At 46.1% G+C, this 16995-nt stretch overlaps 1 protein-coding gene across 3 annotated transcripts; it reads right to left on the bottom strand.

Moving 5' to 3' along the window:
* Positions 1-5351: 5351 nt before the first annotated feature.
* On the bottom strand, positions 5352-16206 carry HAUS4 (HAUS augmin like complex subunit 4). 3 transcript variants are annotated; one of them, XM_017864238.1, is made up of 10 exons: positions 15987-16206; positions 14170-14246; positions 11572-11714; positions 11355-11486; positions 10602-10736; positions 9367-9463; positions 7012-7157; positions 6749-6879; positions 6304-6372; positions 5352-5841 (listed from the first exon to the last, which is right to left on the bottom strand). In XM_017864238.1, the coding sequence occupies exons 2-10, from the start codon at positions 14222-14224 to the stop codon at positions 5658-5660; spliced, it is 1092 nt and encodes a 363-aa protein (XP_017719727.1). In that variant the 5' UTR covers positions 14225-14246; positions 15987-16206; the 3' UTR covers positions 5352-5657. The 3 variants fall into 3 exon arrangements, with proteins under 3 accessions (XP_017719727.1, XP_017719726.1, XP_017719728.1); XM_017864237.1 differs by having other exon boundaries at positions 15979-16206; XM_017864239.1 differs by lacking the exon at positions 11572-11714 and having other exon boundaries at positions 15979-16206.
* Positions 16207-16995: the final 789 nt, after the last annotated feature.

Raw genomic sequence — 16995 nt, forward strand, 5'->3', positions numbered from 1 at the left:
AGAGACAGGGTTTTACCATGTTGGCCAGGCTGGTCTCAAACTCCTGACCTCAGGTGTTCCACTCGCCTCGGCCTCCCAAAGTGCTGGAATTACAGGCGTGAGCCACCATGCCTGGCCAACCTTGCTCTTTAGATAACCCTTTTGTAAATCCTAGGCAGGTCATTTGCTTTTGGTTACACATTCTTTATTCAGCCAGGCTTGGTAAATTTAGGACTCTTCAAACTTCAGTTTTTTTTTCCTGAGACCAGAACTTAGCCACTTTGGCTGGACCTCAGCAACTCAAAAACAAACCATCTTTTAGGGTAAATTATTTCTACACATTGTTTAGTCCATTGAAAATTCACTCATATTTTTGCTGTCTCAAGGTATAAGGAAGCCTGCTAGTTCCTTTAACAAAACCTAGTCCAGGTCCTTCAAGATGGATAATATGGACAGATTTTTTTTTTTTTTTTTTTTTTTTCCCAAAACAGAGTCTTGCTTTGTTGCCCAGGATGTAGTGTAGTGTCCCCATCTTGCCTTACTGCAGCCACCACCTCCCAGGTTCAAGCTATTATCATGCCTCAGCCTCCCGATTACAGGTGTGCACCACCACACCTGGCTAATTTTGTATTTTCAGTAGAGACCTGGTTTCACCATGTTGGCCAGGCTGGTCTCAAACTCCTGACCTCAAGTGATCTGCCTGCCTCAGCCTCCCCCCAAAAGAATTGCTGGGATTACAGGCGTGAGCCACCGCGTCCAGCCAATATGCAGAGATTCTTTATAGGGTGAAGGGCACCCTTCTCCTTTGGAGATGCCAAAGCTGGCCCTTAGGGGGCACTGGGTCTCCTGATTGTGGTGGCCGAGGAAGAACGCAGTCACTCCCCAGGACACCTCCATATTCACCTTTCATTGAGAATATTCAGGGAACAGATTTTGTTTATCCAAGAGTCCCAGAGTTGATCCTATTCCAAGTTCTGAAGGTGATTTCCTTTGCCTCTCATCACAAGGGAATAATCTGTAAGACTTATCAGACGTGGTAAGAGGCAAATAAAGAGAGGTTCGACTGAAAGAATGAAGGGAGGCGGTAAGTGCAAATCTTTTCTGAGCAGTGTGAGGGAAATAGAGCAGCTAAGGTCCAAGATGCTAAACCTCAACTGTCACTTTCTCTTTTTTTTTTTTTTAGGAGAAGTCTCGCTCTGTTGCCAGGCGTGGAGTGCAGTGGCGTGATCTCGGCTCACTGCAACCTCTGCTTCCTGGGTTCAAGTGATTCTCCTGCCTCAGCCTCCTTTGTAGCTGGGACTATAGGTGCACGCCACCACGCCTGGCTAATTTTTGTATTTTTAGTAGAGACGGGGTTTTGCCATGTCTGCCAGGATGGTCCCAATCTCTTGACCTCGTGATCCACCTGCCTCAGCCTCCCGAAGTGCTGGGATTACAGGCATGAGCCATGGCACCTGGCCCCTCAGCTGTCACTTTCATGCAGCCCCTTCTACTTGTCCTCCAAGGCTCCTTCCCATCTTTGCCACAATAGAGAGCAGCATGTATAAAGGGCACCTCTGACAAATCTTCCACCTCCAGTCAATGTGCAAAATGAATGGACCAAGAGAAACAGCTGTAGTGCTCCCTCACGCCACATTGGACATGACTTTTGTTCCCTTTCCCCTATGAAGGGGAAAAAAACAAAAAACAAAAAAACAAACAAAATTTTTTAAAAGTTATTTTTGTAAAGACAGGTTCTCCCTATGCTTCCTGGCTGGTCTCAAACTCCTGGACTCAAGCAATCCTCCCTCCTTGACCTTCTGAAGTGCTGGGATTACAAGCGTGAGCCACTGTACCCAGCCCCCAAATTCTATTATTGATTCACTTCTGGTTTGCAACCATATGTATTTGCACTTCTTGTTACTTTATGTTCTTAGACTGTTTTGTGTGTCCACTACTGTGTATAGGTTATAAACATTGAGGACACAATTTTTATTTATTTATTTAGAAACAGTCTCACTCTGTCACCAAGGCTGGAATGCAGTGGTGGCTAACTGGTACCTCTCCATTCCAGGTTCAAGCAATCCTCCACCTTAGCCTCCCGAGTAGCTAGGACTCCAGCCATGTGCCACTATGCCTGGCTAATTTTTGTATTTTTAGTGGAGGTGGGGTTTCACCATCCTGGCCAGGCTGGTCTCGAAATCCTGACCTCAAGTGATCCACCTGCCTCGGCCTCCCAAAATGCTGGGATTACAGGGGTGAGTCACTGCACCTCATCAAGGTCCATTTTTTTTTTTTTTTGAGACAGAGTCTCACTCTGTCACCCAGGCTAGAGTGCAGTGGTGTGATCTCAGCTCACCTCAACCTCTGCCTCCTGGGTTCAAGTGATTCTTATGCCTCAGCCTCCCGAGTAGCTGGGATTACAGACATGCACCACCACACCTGGCTGATTTTTGTATTTTTAGTAGAGATAGGGTTTCGCCATGTTGGCCAGGCTGGTTTCGAACTCCTGTCCTCAAGTGATCCATCAGCCTCGGCCTCGCAAGATGCTGGGATTATAGGCTTGAGCTACTGCGCCTGGCGTCAAGGTCCATTTTAAAAGTTTTTATCCTTACTATTTCAAATACTAAAACTTTAGTATGATTCAGGATGATTAGTATACCAAGACTAATTGACTGATGAAATGCTAAATACTATAAGTATCAGGAAGAACTATTTTGAGATTTTTGAAGTTCATTTCCAGCTGCTACTTACAAAGAGGAAACGAATTTTTATACACCAGAGAAATACCACTATGTGGTATCTGACAGTTCCCACCTTAACCAAGCAATGAAACTGAGCATAATTAAGTGACAAATTCTGACCTGATGTCTCCAGCGTAATGTAATGTGAAGTATGTAATGTCATTTATTAAGTATTCTTTGCAAAATTGTTTCACCCAAATCTAATCAAGTCTGTAGACCTACTTCCAGTTTTGAGGAAATACAGGCTTATAGCCCTGTCCAACAGAACTTTCTGCAATAATGTAAATATTCTATATCTGCACTAATACAGTAACCACTAGCCTACTGAAAATTCATTTTGTTTTTTGAAAACAGGGTTTCACTTTGTCACCCAGGCTGCAGTGCAGTGGCATGTTGGACAAATTTTTTTTTTTTTTTTCTTTTGAGATGGAGTCTTGCTCTGTCACCCAGGCTGGAGTGCAGTGGCACAATCTTGGCTCACTGCAACCTCCACCTCTCGGGTTCAAGCAATTCTCCTGCCTCAGCCTCCCTAGTAGTTGGGATTATAGGTATGCACCACCATGCCTGGGTAATTTTTGTATTTTTAGTAGAGATGGGGTTTCACCATGTTGGCCAGGCTGGTCTCGAACTCCTGACCTCAGATGATCCACCCACCTCCACCTCTCAAAGTTCTGGGATTACAGGTGAGTCACCATGCCCAGCCTGGACAAAATCTTTAGCTCCTCCATCCTGACAGAGGGAAGAAAGAAATGTCAAGTGGGAGATCTCTGATAGGAGCAGGGTTAGGATTGGGCACAGTGCCTGCCGATGGTCAAGGTATGGGTTAAACACTGATAGGATAAACAAGGTCACTGAATCTCTGAGCAATTGATCTCTACAAAAAATACAAAAATTGGCCAGGCACAGTGGCTCATACCTGTAATCCCAGGACTTTGGGAGGCTGAGGTGGGTGGATTGCCTAAAGTCAGGAGTTCGAGACCAGCCTGGCCAACATGGTGAAACCCCGTCTCTACTAAAAATACAAAAATTAGCTAGGTGTGGTGGCGGGCACCTGTAATCCCAGCTACTCGGGAGGCTGAGGCACAAGAATCGTTTGAACCCAGGAGACAGAGGTTGCGGTAAGCCAAGATTGTGCCACTGCACTCCAGCCAGGGCGACACAGCGAGACTATCTAAAAAAAAAATATATATATATATATATACACACACACATACACAAAATTAGCTGGGCGTGGTGGCACATGCCTATAGTCCCAGCTACTTAGGGGGCTAAGGTGGAAGGATAATTTGAGCCTGGGAGGTTGAGGCTACAGTGAACCATGTTTATGCCACTACACTCCAGCCTGGGCAACAAAGTGAGACCCTGTTTCAAAAAAAGAAAAAGAAAAAAAAAGTTGAGTCAAAGACATCAATTGCTCTTGTAAATAAATCCAGATCATCATTTGATATTAGCAGAAGAATACCCCAAGACAGCTTCCCTAGAAAGTGGTTTCAGAAACTAAGTAGGCTCTTCTAAATAAAGGTGGTGGCCTTCTGTTTCTATTCATAGTCCCCTATTTTGACACCAGCCAGGACTCTGCCTTGTTCTAAGCTAAGTAGACTGTTGAACTTGGTTCCTCAGGGGGATCTCCTCCAAACCTCTGCTTTTAGAGGAAAATGTAGCCCTCAAACCACACCAAGGGAACCAGGAACACAAGTGGCTTGTGTCCTTTCCTATAACTGAGCGGGACACTGGCTGCTTTTTTTTTTTTTTTTTTGAGACAGGATCTCACTCTGTCACCCAGGCTGAGTGCAGTGGTGCCATCATGGCTCAGTGCAGCCTTGACCTCCTGGGTTCAAGTGATCCTCCTACCTCAGCCTCCTGAGATATTGGCACTACAGGCACATACCATCACACTTGCTAATTAAAACAATTTTTTCAGCTGAGTGTGGTGGCTCATGCCTGTAATCCCAGCACTTCACAAGGCCGAGGTGGGCGGATCACTTGAGGTCAGTAGTTCGAGACCAACCTGACCAACATGGCAAAACCATGTCTCTACTAAAAATACAAACATTAGCTGGCCATGGTGGTGCATGCCTATAATCCCAGCTACTAGGGTGGCTGATGCACAAGAATTGCTTGAGCCTGGGAGGCGGAGGCTGCAGTGAGCTGAGATCACGCCACCGCACTCCAGCATGGCGAGAGAGTGAGACTCTGTCTCAAAAAAAAAAAAAAGTGTTTTTCATAGAGCTGGGGTCTTGCTATGTTGCCCAGGCTGGTCTCGAACAGCTGGGCTCAAGTGATCCTCTTGCTTTGGCCTCCCAAAGTGCTGGAGTTACAGGTGTGAGTCACTGCTTCCAGGCTCAGCTGCTTTATTATAACTCCTACACTGATACTCATAGTTAGAAAATAGCTCCCCACCTGCCTGAGCATCTAGCACTCCTTTGGACATTATAGTTCTTCAAGAGCAAGCCCAAATTTAATCCACGGTTCTCTCCCAAAATGAAGCCTCTAAGACTTGATGTAGGCAAGCTGGCACATCTACTTCTTACTCTTTGGATAAGCATCATATATCTGTCTCTATTTGGATCCACTCAGTTCCCCCCTCCTTACCCACATAGCCTTCAATGTTCTTTTTCCATCTTTGCCCAAAGAAAATGACTAAAATCCTAAGATATAATATCATAACTTTATTCAGGAGATAATCAAATACAATACAGCGCTGACACTGACACACAGCTATGCATAAAAATTATATAAATCTGCTTGCTAGATTTTCCAGAAGAGGCCCAGTCATTATAAAAAAAATAAAGGGAAACCACGAGGGTGCCTAAATGACTGCAGTGTTTCAAGTAAGCATAAGCGTTTCCACACTCCCTTGTAGTGAAGGCAGCCCCAGGTGAAGGTGGTCCTACTAGCAGGAAGATTAGGAGGCAGCAGCTGTGCAGACGCCATGTTTCCTGGCCCTGCCAGAGCTCAACGATAGGCCTTGTTGAACTCCAGGAGAGCCCACCGCTTGTTCTCTGTTGCCTGCTTGAGTACGGTGTACTCTTTCACCAGCCTGTCAAACTCCTCCCCAAGGACCTCATAGGAGTTCAGGACCTGTCTTGACTTCTCCATGTCCTGCTCCTGTAGGTGAATGGCTCCCTCCAAACGGTCCCTAAGAGCCCGGGCAGAGAAGGTACAATATAAGGATGCTGCTCCTCAGAAAGTAGTAGACAAAATGAAAACTTTTTCTCTTTTTCTTTTTTTGAGACGGAATCTCGCTCTGTCACGGAGGCTGGAGTGCAGTGGTATGATCTTGGCTCACTGCAACCTCTGCCTCCTGAGTTCAAGCGATTCTCCTGCCTCAGCCTCTCGAGTAGCTGGAACTACAGGCACACACCACCATGCACAGCTAATTTTTGTATTTTTTAGTAGAGACAGGGTTTCACCATACTGGCCAGGCTGGTCTGAAACTCCTGACCTCAAGCAATCCGCCGACCTCAGCCTCCCAAAGTGCTGGGATTACAGGTGTGAGCCACCGTGCACAGCCAAAAATGGCAACATCTTTAAATAAATGAGTTTAGGGAATGTGAGAACCACCTGTGAACAGCTGTACCAGACTCTTAGGAGTTCTCACCTAATCAGACGATGAACTTCCACTTTCTCAACCGTGTAAGTGTCGGACAAAATCTTTAGCTCCTCCATCCTGACAGAGGGAAGAAAGAAATGGCAAGTGGAAGGTCCCTGATAGCAGCAGGGTTGGGAATGGACACAGTACCTGCTGATGGTCAAGGTGTGGGCTAAGCACTGATAGGATAAACAAGGTCACTCTAAATTCCCGAGCAATTGATCTCACAGTAAAGTGCCTATTTCAGAAGGCTGTAAAAGAAAAGTCTCAAGGATGCTGAAAGGATGTTGAAAGCTTTTGGGTAATCCAAAAGCTAATACTCCTATTTGACATTTACTGGATACCCACAAGGTGCTAGGATAAGGGAGAGGAAAGCGATTAGGGTGAGGGATAGAGGGCTGATATCTATCAGGGTGAGACAGAATCCCTTAGATCCACAGGGGTCACAGCTCACCTCAGCTTAAGGATCATAGCACTGCACTTGACTTCCAGGTACTGGGCATTGATGCGGTCTAGCTCGGATTGAGTCTTCAGCCGGTGTTCCTGAAGAAGCCTCTGCAGCAAAGTGAGGCAGCGAAGAAGCACCTGAGCCCCAGATGGAGGAAGAAGAGGGCATAAATATAGTAGAAAGGAGCCTAGATCAGGAATCTTTGGCTTCTCCAAAAGTGCTCCTGGGGTCAGGATAAAGGAAAGGGGTTGTCCCATGCCCTGATAAACCTGGGAGTAAGTAGCACTCTTCTTCTCCAGCAGCAACATCTGCTCCTTCTGCTGGCTCTTGGCATCCTGGCACTGCTGCTGCTCACCCACCAGGACCTCTGCAAGTTTCCACACCTTTGCTGCCTTCACGGTTTCACTGTCAGCATCTGGGCAAAGGGGCAGAGGACTGACAGGAAAACCCTAATCGCTACAACCCCTCTAAAGCAACTTTCCAGTGCCCCTATCCTATATCTAGCCCCAGAAATCCTACCTTATAACAGGTTTTCTTCTAATAATCTATTAAAAATGGCCCCATTCTGGGCTGAGCATGGTGGCTCATGCCTGCAATCCTATCACTGCAATCCTAGCCAAGGCAGGAGCACTGCAATCCTAGCACTGCAATCCTAGCCAAGGCAGGATTCCTTGAGCCCAAGAGTTCAAGACCAGTTTGGGCAACATAGTGAGACCCTGTCTCTACAAAAAATATTCTAAAATATTAGTTAGGCGGCCGGGCGCAGTGGCTCACGCCTGTAATCCCAGCACTTTGGGAGGCCGAGGCGGGCGGATCACAAGGTCAGGAGATCGAGACCATCTTGGCTAACACGGTGAAACCCCATTTCTGCTAAAAATACAAAAAATTAGTTGGGGGTGTTGGCAGGCGCCTGTAGTCCCAGCTACTCGGGAGGCTGAGACAGGAGAATGGCGTGAACCCGGGAGGCGGAGCTTGCAGTGAGCCGAGATCGTGCCACTGCACTCCAGCCTGGGTGATGAGCAAGACTCCATCTCAAAAAAATATATATATATATTAGTTAGGCATACTACGCGCCTGTAGTGCCAGCTACTTGGGAGGCTGAGGTGAGAGGATCACTTAAGTCCAGAAGGTCGAGGCTGCATTGAGGTATGATTGTGCCACTGCACTCCAGCCTGGGTGACAGAGTTTAAAAAGGGGGGGGGGGCTGTTTCATATTATTAAATTAATTTCTTCTCTGTACCTTTTGGATTCAGTTTGGTCTTATTTTTTTTTTTTTGGATGGGTCTCGGGCACTGTCACCTTGTGGATGCTGGCGCGATCTCAGCTCACTGCAACCTCCATCTCCCAGGTTCAAGCAATTCTCCTGCCTAAGCCTCCCAAGAAGCTGGGATTACACGCACCCGCCACCACACCAAGCTAATTTTTTGTATTTTTAGTAAGGACGGGGTTTCACTATGTTGGCCAGGTTGGTCTTGAATGCCTGACCTCATGATCCACCCGCCTCGGTCTCCCAAAGTGCTGGGATTACAGGCGTGAGCCACCGCGCCAGGCCCGGACCTTAATTCTTAAGTCGTAGAAATGGTTTAGGGAGGCCGAGTGTGGTGGCTCATGCCTGTAATCCCAGCACTTTGGGAGCCTGAGGCGGGCAGATCTCCTGAGGTCAGGAGATTGAGATCATCCTGGCTAACATGGTGAAACCCCATCTCTACTAAAAATACAAAAAATTAGCCAGGCGTGATGGCGGGCACCTGTAATCCCAGCTACTCGGGAGGCTGAGGCAGGAGAATGGAGTGAACCTGGGAGGTGGCGCTTGCAGTGAGCTGAGACCACGCCACTGCACTCCAACCTGGGGGACAGAACGAGACTCCATCTCAAAAAAAAAAAAAAGATGCACATTCAGGGTGGTCAGACTCAAATAAGAAAATCATTATACAGAAGCAAGTAAACGCTGAAATATGAATACTACATCTAGAAACACATTATTATAAACAGCTTGACATAAATGGTATTATACTCTCCAAGTTTATACAGAGAGTATAAGGTGTTCTATGAGTCTGAACTTTCCTCCCTAAACCATTCTGAACCTCCTGAGAGAACTCATTCTTCCCTGCAGCAGGAGGACACTCCCACTTGGTATCTTGCTGAATAAAAAGAGTCCTTACAAAAGTCCTTGTTTTGGCTGGGCGCGGTGGCTCACGCTTGTAATCCCAGCACTTTGGGAGGCCCAGGCAGGAGGATCACTTGAGGTCGGGAGTTCCAGACCAGCCTAATCAACATGGAGAAATCCCATCTCTACTAAAAATACAAAATTAGCTGAGCGGGGTGGTGCATGGCTGTAATCCCAGCTACTCGGGAGGCTGAGGCAGGAGAATCACTTGGACCTGGGAGGCGGAGGTTGCAGTGAACAGAAATGGCACCATTGCACTCTAGCCTGGGCAACAGGAGCGAAACTCCATCTCAAAAAAAAAGTCCTTGTTTTTATTCCACCAGCAATGAAACAAATAAGCATCTCTGATGGTTCTAAACCTCTGTCCCAAATCTAAAATCAAAATATATGATTCTCAAAAGAGCAGACCAGGAACCCTGAAGTCCAGCTGTGAGCAGAACAGAGAGCTAGCACTCACCTGAATTGGGATCATAGTAGCAGAGCAGAGTGAAACATTTCTTTTTGAGCTGCTCCTCTACTTCTTGCTGTAGCCGAGCCCTCATCCACACAAAATCCTAGTCAAAGAAGTAAAAGCAGAAATGCAAATAGACTGTAAGAACTAGGACATCTCAACAATGTATACATGATGATAACCTGAATAATAGCCAAAGAAAATGCATCAAGAGACATCAGAGAGACTCATTTTTCATCTATCCATTAGCGAAGAATAAAATGACTGTTAAGACCCCATGTTGGTGAGCACATGGGGGATCCAGGAGTCCTGAAAATACCTTTCTGGATAGCAGTTTGGCATTAGGTACCAATATTGTATATGAGTATGCACTGACTCAGGAATCCCACTTTTAGCACCAACACTACAGAAATAATCATACAAAGGTAAAGACACATATGAACCAGAATGTTCATCTCCCTGTGGTTTCTAACAGCAAAAATGTGGAAACAACCTTAATATCCATCAATAAGGTTAAGCAAATTATTCTACATCCATACAGTAGAATCCTAGCAGAGATTTAAACTGATGACATAACACTAAGCACTATGTGCCTAGATACTTTGCTAAGAGTGCTATAGAAGGTATCATCTTATATACATTTATGTATTGACTTGAAAAGAAATCTAAAATATATTACATGACAATAGACTGTACTTTTCTTTTTTTGAGACAGGGTCTCACTCTGACCAGGCTGCAGTACGGTGGCATGATCACAGCTCACTACAGCCTTGACCTCCCACCCTCAAGACAACCTCCCTTCTCAGTCTCTCAAGTAGCTGGGACTACAGGTGTGCACCACCACACCTGGCTAACTTTTCTTTTTTTTTTTTTTGGTAGAAATGAGGTCTCACTATATTGCCCAGGCTGGTCTTGAACTCCTGGACTCAACTGATCCTCCTACCTCAGCCTCCCAAAGTGCTAAGATTATAGGCGGAAGTAACTACACTCAGCCTTATACTCTCTATATAAGCATGAAGGGTATAATACCATTTATGTCAAGCTATTTATAACAATATTGTGCTTCTAGATGCAGTATTTCAGCTTTTACTTGCTCCTGTGTAACGTTTTTCTTATTTGAGTCTGACCACCCTGAATGTGTATCATTTTAAAAAAACAATAAAGTTTGACCAAAAACATTTTAAAGATATGGGAGAAATTAAACTATTTCATTTATTTGGTTCCAATATCTCCCCGCCAACCTCTGAGAGTGGCATGAGTTCCAGAAGGTCTGCTTTCTCCATCCCCAGCAGTGGAGGTATCTCCCTCTCCTGGCTAGGACCTAAGAGCCGCATCAGTTCAGTTACAAGTAGCCGCTGTTCAAGGGTCTCATGAAACTGACAGAGAGAATAAAAAACAGAAAGAGGTGACTATAAAACTTCTCCCACTCCACCTCTTCCATCCTCATGAACCAGTTTTTCACATATTTTCAAAGTCCTCAAATATGTCATCTCCCCTTGGATAACTCAGCTGCAAGTGACTTCTGTCAATGTTTGTATTTCAAACTCTGATAACACATCCACTCCTTCCCATAACTACAGTCCATTTCTCTTCTGACAACCCATTTCTCAAAGCTCCTACTTCCCCTAGATCACATCATAAGACAAAGCCACAGTTGGCCTGGTGGTTCCTGTACCTAGTTTCTTTCACCTCACTTTTTTTTGAGACTGAGTCTTGCTCTGTCACCCAGGCTGGAGTGCTGTGGCACAATCTTGGCTCACTGCAAACTCCGCCTCCTGGGTTCAAGCGATACTCCTGCCTCAGCCTCCCAAGTAGCTGGGATTACAGGCATGTGCCAGTGCGTCTGGTTAATTTTTGTATTTTTAGTAGAGATGGGGTTTTACCATGTTGGCCAGGCTGGTCTCAAACTCCTGACCTCAAGTGATCCGCTTGCATCCGGCTCCCAAAGTGCTGGGATTACAGGTGTGAGCCATCACGCCCAGCCTTTGCCTCACCTTTTTGTCCTCAGAAGTTACATTTGTGTCTTGCATCTTCACATAGTAGTCCACAAGCAACTCTTGAATGACTCTATGTAAAATCTCAGACCTCAGCCATGTTGTCTTATGCAGTCGAACTTCCTTCCATGCCTAGAAATCCAAAAAATCTCAGGTAGGAACCTCTCTCTCTCTCAGGATTTTCCCTTCTTTTTATCTCTTCTTCCAAAGCCCTTACCTGAGCCTGCTCCTTTGCCAGGGTGAGGCTTAAGCCACTCTCATCCACATGCTGTGAGAGATTCAGGAGAAGCTTGCTGAAGTATGGGTTCTGTAACAAGTCCTCTTTACTCAGGTTACAAGGAGGAAGTTGTTTGCTGCACACTTAACATCATGTCCCCACAGGTACAAAAAAACAAAAAAGGTGCAGACTCTTACTTTACATAATTGAGCATAACTTAATACTTCCAAAAAACCCCTAGGATTTTTATAGGAAAGATTGCTAAATCTAATTAGTTTTTTTTAAATCCACAAATAAACTAGGGGTGATACTCAAGGTAACAAGCATGTATATTATATATAAAGATATTAAGGGGGAATAAGTAATAAACTAAGATCTTAAGAAATGGAAATGCGGTTGGTACATATTAGACAAATAGAATAAAAATTAAGGGACCATTAGTAGGAATCACAATGCACAAAATGCCTCATTGATCCAAAATTAATAGAGTTCTTGAAGTAGGGGGGAAAAAAACAACATGTGAAGTTCCAACTTTGGATGTGATGTGTAGTCACATAAACAAGACTAACAGAATACACTTAGAGTAAGTTAAACGTTCAACTAACCAAATTTTTCTTTCTTCTTGAGACAGGGTCTCACTCTGTCACCTAGGATGGAGTGCAGTGGCACAATCACAGCTCACTGCAGCCTTAACCTCCCCGGATCAAGCAATCCTTCCACCTCCTGAGTAGCTGACACTACAAGGCAAACCACCATGACTAGCTAATTTTTTTTTTTTCTTTTTACAGACAGGGTCTCACTACATTGCCCAGGCTGGTCTCGAACTCTTGGTCTCAAGTGATCCTCCCACCTTGGCCTCTCAAAGTGCTGGGATTACAGGTGTGAGTCACCACAGCTGGCCCAAATTCTTTTTTTCTTTTTCTTTTGAGATGGAGTTTTGCTCTTGTTGCCCAGGGTAAAGTGCAATGGCACAATCTTGGCTCACTGCAACCTCCACCTCCCGGATTTAAACGATTCTCCTGACTCAGCCTCCTGAGTAGCTGGGATTACAGGCATGCACCACCGCGCCCGGCTAATTGTTGTTTTTTTTTTGAGACGGAGTCTCACTCTGTTGCCCAAGCTGAAGTGCAATGGCACTATCTCAGCTCACTGCAAGCTCCGCCTCCCAGATTCACACCATTCTCCTGCCTCAGCCTTCCTAGTAGCTGGGACTACAGGCACCCGCCACCATGCCCGCGCTATTTTTTTTTTTTTTTTTTTTTGGATTTTTTAGTAGAGCGGGGTTTCACTCGTGTTAGCCAGGATGGTCTTGATCCCTGACTCGTGATCCGCCCGCCTCAGCCCTCCCAAAGTGCTGGGATTAAAGGCCTGAGGCCACCGCGCCCGCCTCTAAATTTTGCATTTTAGTAGAGACGGGGTTTTTCCATGTTGCCTCAGGCTGGTCTCAAACTCACCAACCCAGGTGATCCGCACCGCCTTGGCCCCTCGCGCAAAGTGCTGGGATTACAGGCATAAGGCACCGCACCCCCCACCCAGCTGGCCCAAATTCTTAGAAATTGTCAGTAGAGGTAAGTAACCATTGTAAGTACAAACAGCAATAGGCATGAAAAAAAAGTGTAAGAATGGAGATCCCTCTGTTATTCCATATGCCTCACAGGAGCCTTTCTTTCCATTCTTTCCCATATGCCTCTGTCGGGGGTCTTTTACCTCTACTTAACGGCGAAAACACCCAAATTTTCATCTTGGAACATCATATGCCAAAGTCTCTGGGAACAAGGAAATCTCTCTTTTTCTCCTAAGGTAGCTGAAGGCACCAATATGGAAATAGTCAAGATATAGAAAATGGCAAGCTGCTTGAAGGATTCAAGATATATAAAGGATCTGAGATATGGAAATAATCAAGAATAGAAGATCTGATAATTTTAGAGACTAAGATATGAGAATATTTAAGACCACAGGTAGAGAAGGACGCTTCAAGGAATTTGCTGGCTACCCTTATTTTTATAATATGAGCTTGCTACATCAGGCCTGGGAGGGCATCTTGAGTTTTAGTCCACTAGCACAGCAGATATTGCAACGCAACATTAACAGGAATAGTATAGTATTGTTTTCCAGTAAAGAGAGTGTTTCAAGGATTCTCCCATGTATTCCAGTTTTCCTCAGAAACATAGGCTTCTGCGAGGAAACCATACTGGGGAAACTTAGAAAACCTTTTTTTTTTTTTTTTGAGATGAGAGTTCTTGCTCCTGTTTGGCGCCAGGCTGGAGTGCAGTGGCGCGATCTCAGCTCACTGCAAGCTCCACCTCCCCCCGGTCACGCCATCCTCCTGCCTCAGGCCTGCCCGAGTAGCCTGGGACTACAGTGCCCCGCCACCGATGCCCAGCTAATTTTTTGTATTTTTAGTAAGAGACGGTTATCAGGCGTGTTAGGCCAGGATGGTCTCGATCTCCCTGACGCTCATGATCCGCCCACCTTGGCCTCCCAAAGTGCTGGGATTACACGTGTGAGCCAATAAATCCTTTTTACTAGAAAACACAAGAACCTGGATAAGACCTCTCTGGATAAATCATCAAACCTTTTGCAAATGGCTACTCTTACCTTGTTGAAGTATTTCCATCCCTTCTCCAGGTGAGCAGAAATCCCCGGATGCCATTTGATTTTCTTGGGATTCTAATCTGTGGAACCAAGTGAAAGAAAACAAAAAGATGAATAAACAGCTGGCTACTTCAAGGACACTATCTTAGGTTCAAATTTCTGTTGTCTACAAGCTGGAAAGGAACCTCAAGGATGACTTTTATAGAGGGCCTGTATCACACACCCTGGGTCCCAAGCTCTTACACAAGTTTTATGGACAAACAGATTTGCAAGTGCCAAAACATGTCACATTCTAAGCACACACGTGTTTGCACTTGCTCCAAGCTGTCCAAAAGGAGCCTCCTAAAAAGAGAGCTTTCCAATTCACTGAGTCTAAACAAGAAGATTCTCCACCACCACCACCATTGTGCCAAAGTTAAAACTGAGCTGCAGCTTCCCAGTTATGAGTGAACTGAGGGAAAAGGGAAAAAAATCAAAGTCTACTTTTTCCCCCCAAATAACTCAGCTATCAAATTCCATAATACTTTTTTTGTGCTTCTTTAACTTTCATCTAAGATCTGTTGGTAGTTTTTTTTTATCGTTAACTCTAGAATCATCCTTCAGGAACGACAAATCATTCCACACTTGAACAACAACTGGTTTTCACATAACAGCCTAAAAAGAACACCTGGAGGAAAGAGCATGACAAGAAGACTGACAGCGAGGTCAGTGGCAAAAGAGTAATGCAAAGGCGTAATGTGGCTGCAGCGGGGACTGCTGTGGGTGTTTTGCCAGAAACATGGAGTTTGCTGAAAGGAATGACACCAACACAGGGGCGGTAAAGATGGGCACAGTTTGGCCTCAGGAGACAAAAATTTTCCCTTGACATTACATGTTTTTGCTCTGCCCCTTCTCTGTGTAAGGTATCAAACTCCAAAGGGCAGCTGAGCCTCCCAAAGCCGAAGAGGCATTGAAGGTTATTATGATTTAACGCTTCATGTTTATTGAACATTTGGTTTACTCGATCGTTTTATGAGTAACATCAAAGTAACTACTCATTTGTTTTCTAACATGGTCTAGAGGGGGACGCAGCTGAGGAGGCAGAATGCTGGGACTTAATTTGCAGCTCGGCCGTTGCTTCTGTGAACTTAAGGAAAATGCTTTTTTCTGTGCCAAACTTTTTCCACCTGCAAAACTGAGATAACGATTCCTGCCTTGGACGAGACATTAAGAATTAATAACACAATCGACTTGTCAACAAAAGCCACTACTTAGTTAAGCTCAGTGTTTTAACAATTCTGTTTATCGTTGATCTATGACTGCAAATAAAAAGTTTTGCAGGCAAATTTCGCACTTGGAAATGAGGGCCAACCCAAATTTCAAAAAGCCAGCTGTTCGTCCCTCCCTAGGGTAAGTGTCCCCTTGCGTTTTTTAGGGTGCCTTTCTTTACTCTTCTTAAAGGTTACAGGGTGTGAACCTCAATCAGGCTGGATTCTCCACCCTCTGCACTCAGACGTGTTAAAACGCTGTTACAGGGACCCAAGCATTTAAATGTTCTGACTCAGACGTCTTTTAAAGTCGTAGCGCTGTCTTTACACGCTGCACTGAACGTTAAATTGATTTTACAGGTATTTTCACAAGATATGACCCTTACAGGGCCCGAGATGAATCAAAATGCAGAACGGGCTCTCCCGCGCCTACTTCCCTTCTGTCTGAGCGGCCAAGGATTCCCAAGGGCGACGACTCTCCGGCCCACGGCCGGGGACTGGCCGGAATGACTCTCCCCGAGCTCTTCTTCCCCGAAGCCCCGCCCGCCGACCCTCTAAAGCAAACCTGCACACCCTGGGGCAGCGGAAGCTCTCAAGGCGGTGCCGAGAACCTCGGCTGGGGCGGGCTGGTCAGCAGCGTCTACACCCCAGAATCCGCCCGCGCCGGGGCTCCGGAACCTCTCGTTCGGGCCGGGCGCAGGGGCTGGGGGAAGTGAGGCCCGGAAAGACCAAGCTGGAAGGCCCGGGAAAGGGAAGGAGCCGAAAGTGCACTAGAGGCTGCGTCGAAGGAGGTGGGGGCGGGGCCACATTCGAGGCGGGAACGGCAGGCCCCGCCCCTCAACGGGTGCGCGCCCTGTGTTCCCAACGCCCTGGGTTCGCAAGCTCGGGTTGTGGAACCCGGACTGGGAAACAGGATGGTCTCGGAAAGGCTTTTTTGCCCCTTCTCCTTAGTGCCTCTCCAGTGAAGGGCAGATGCTGAGAAAATGGTAGTAATTGCTAACATTTATTGAGGGCCTACGATGAGTCAGGCACTAGGCCAAGCATTTTGCTTGCCTTGCCTCGTTTACTTTTTGTTGTTGTTATTTTGTTTTGTTTTGTTTTGTTTTGTTTTGTTTTTGAGACGGAGTCTCGCTCTGTCGCCCAGGCTGGGTTGCAGTGGTGCTATCTCCGCTTACTGCAAGCTCCACCTCCCGGGTTCAAGCAATTCTCTTCCTCAGCCTCCCGAGTAGCTGGGACCACAGGTTCCCGCCACCGTGCCCGGCTAATTTTTGTATTTTTAGTAGTGACGGGGTTTCACCATCTTGGCCAGGCTGGTATGGATCCCCTGACCTCGTGTTCTACCCGCCTTGGCCTCCCAAAGTGCTGGGATTACAGGCATGAGCCACCTCGCCCTGCCAGGCCTCATTTAGTTCTCAAAGCGTCCTGTGAGAAAGTCACCATCATACTCATTTTACAGAGGGGGAGAACTGAGGCACAAAGGGTTAAGTTCGAGGTCGCCATTTGCGGGGTCTAAACCTGTCCCAATGGCTCATGGAACCTTCCCAGACCTGCCAACCCACGCCGCGAGTCTCCTCACCACTGC

Source organism: Rhinopithecus bieti, unplaced genomic scaffold, assembly GCF_001698545.2.
Source record: "Rhinopithecus bieti isolate Rb0 unplaced genomic scaffold, ASM169854v2 scaffold_74680, whole genome shotgun sequence".
NCBI classification, from domain to species: Eukaryota; Metazoa; Chordata; class Mammalia; order Primates; family Cercopithecidae; genus Rhinopithecus; species Rhinopithecus bieti.

Excerpts from the sequence above, each read along its gene's own strand:
- HAUS4 (XM_017864238.1), bottom strand. The coding sequence starts at position 14,224 with ATGGCATCCGGGGATTTCTGCTCACCTGGAGAAGGGATGGAAATACTT. Across the intron at positions 10,737-11,354 it reads TAACTTCTGAGGACAAAAAG|TTTCATGAGACCCTTGAACA; the intron begins GTGAGGCAAAGG and ends TCTCTCTGTCAG. Across the intron at positions 7,158-9,366 it reads CTACTATGATCCCAATTCAG|ATGCTGACAGTGAAACCGTG; the intron begins GTGAGTGCTAGC and ends CCCTTTGCCCAG.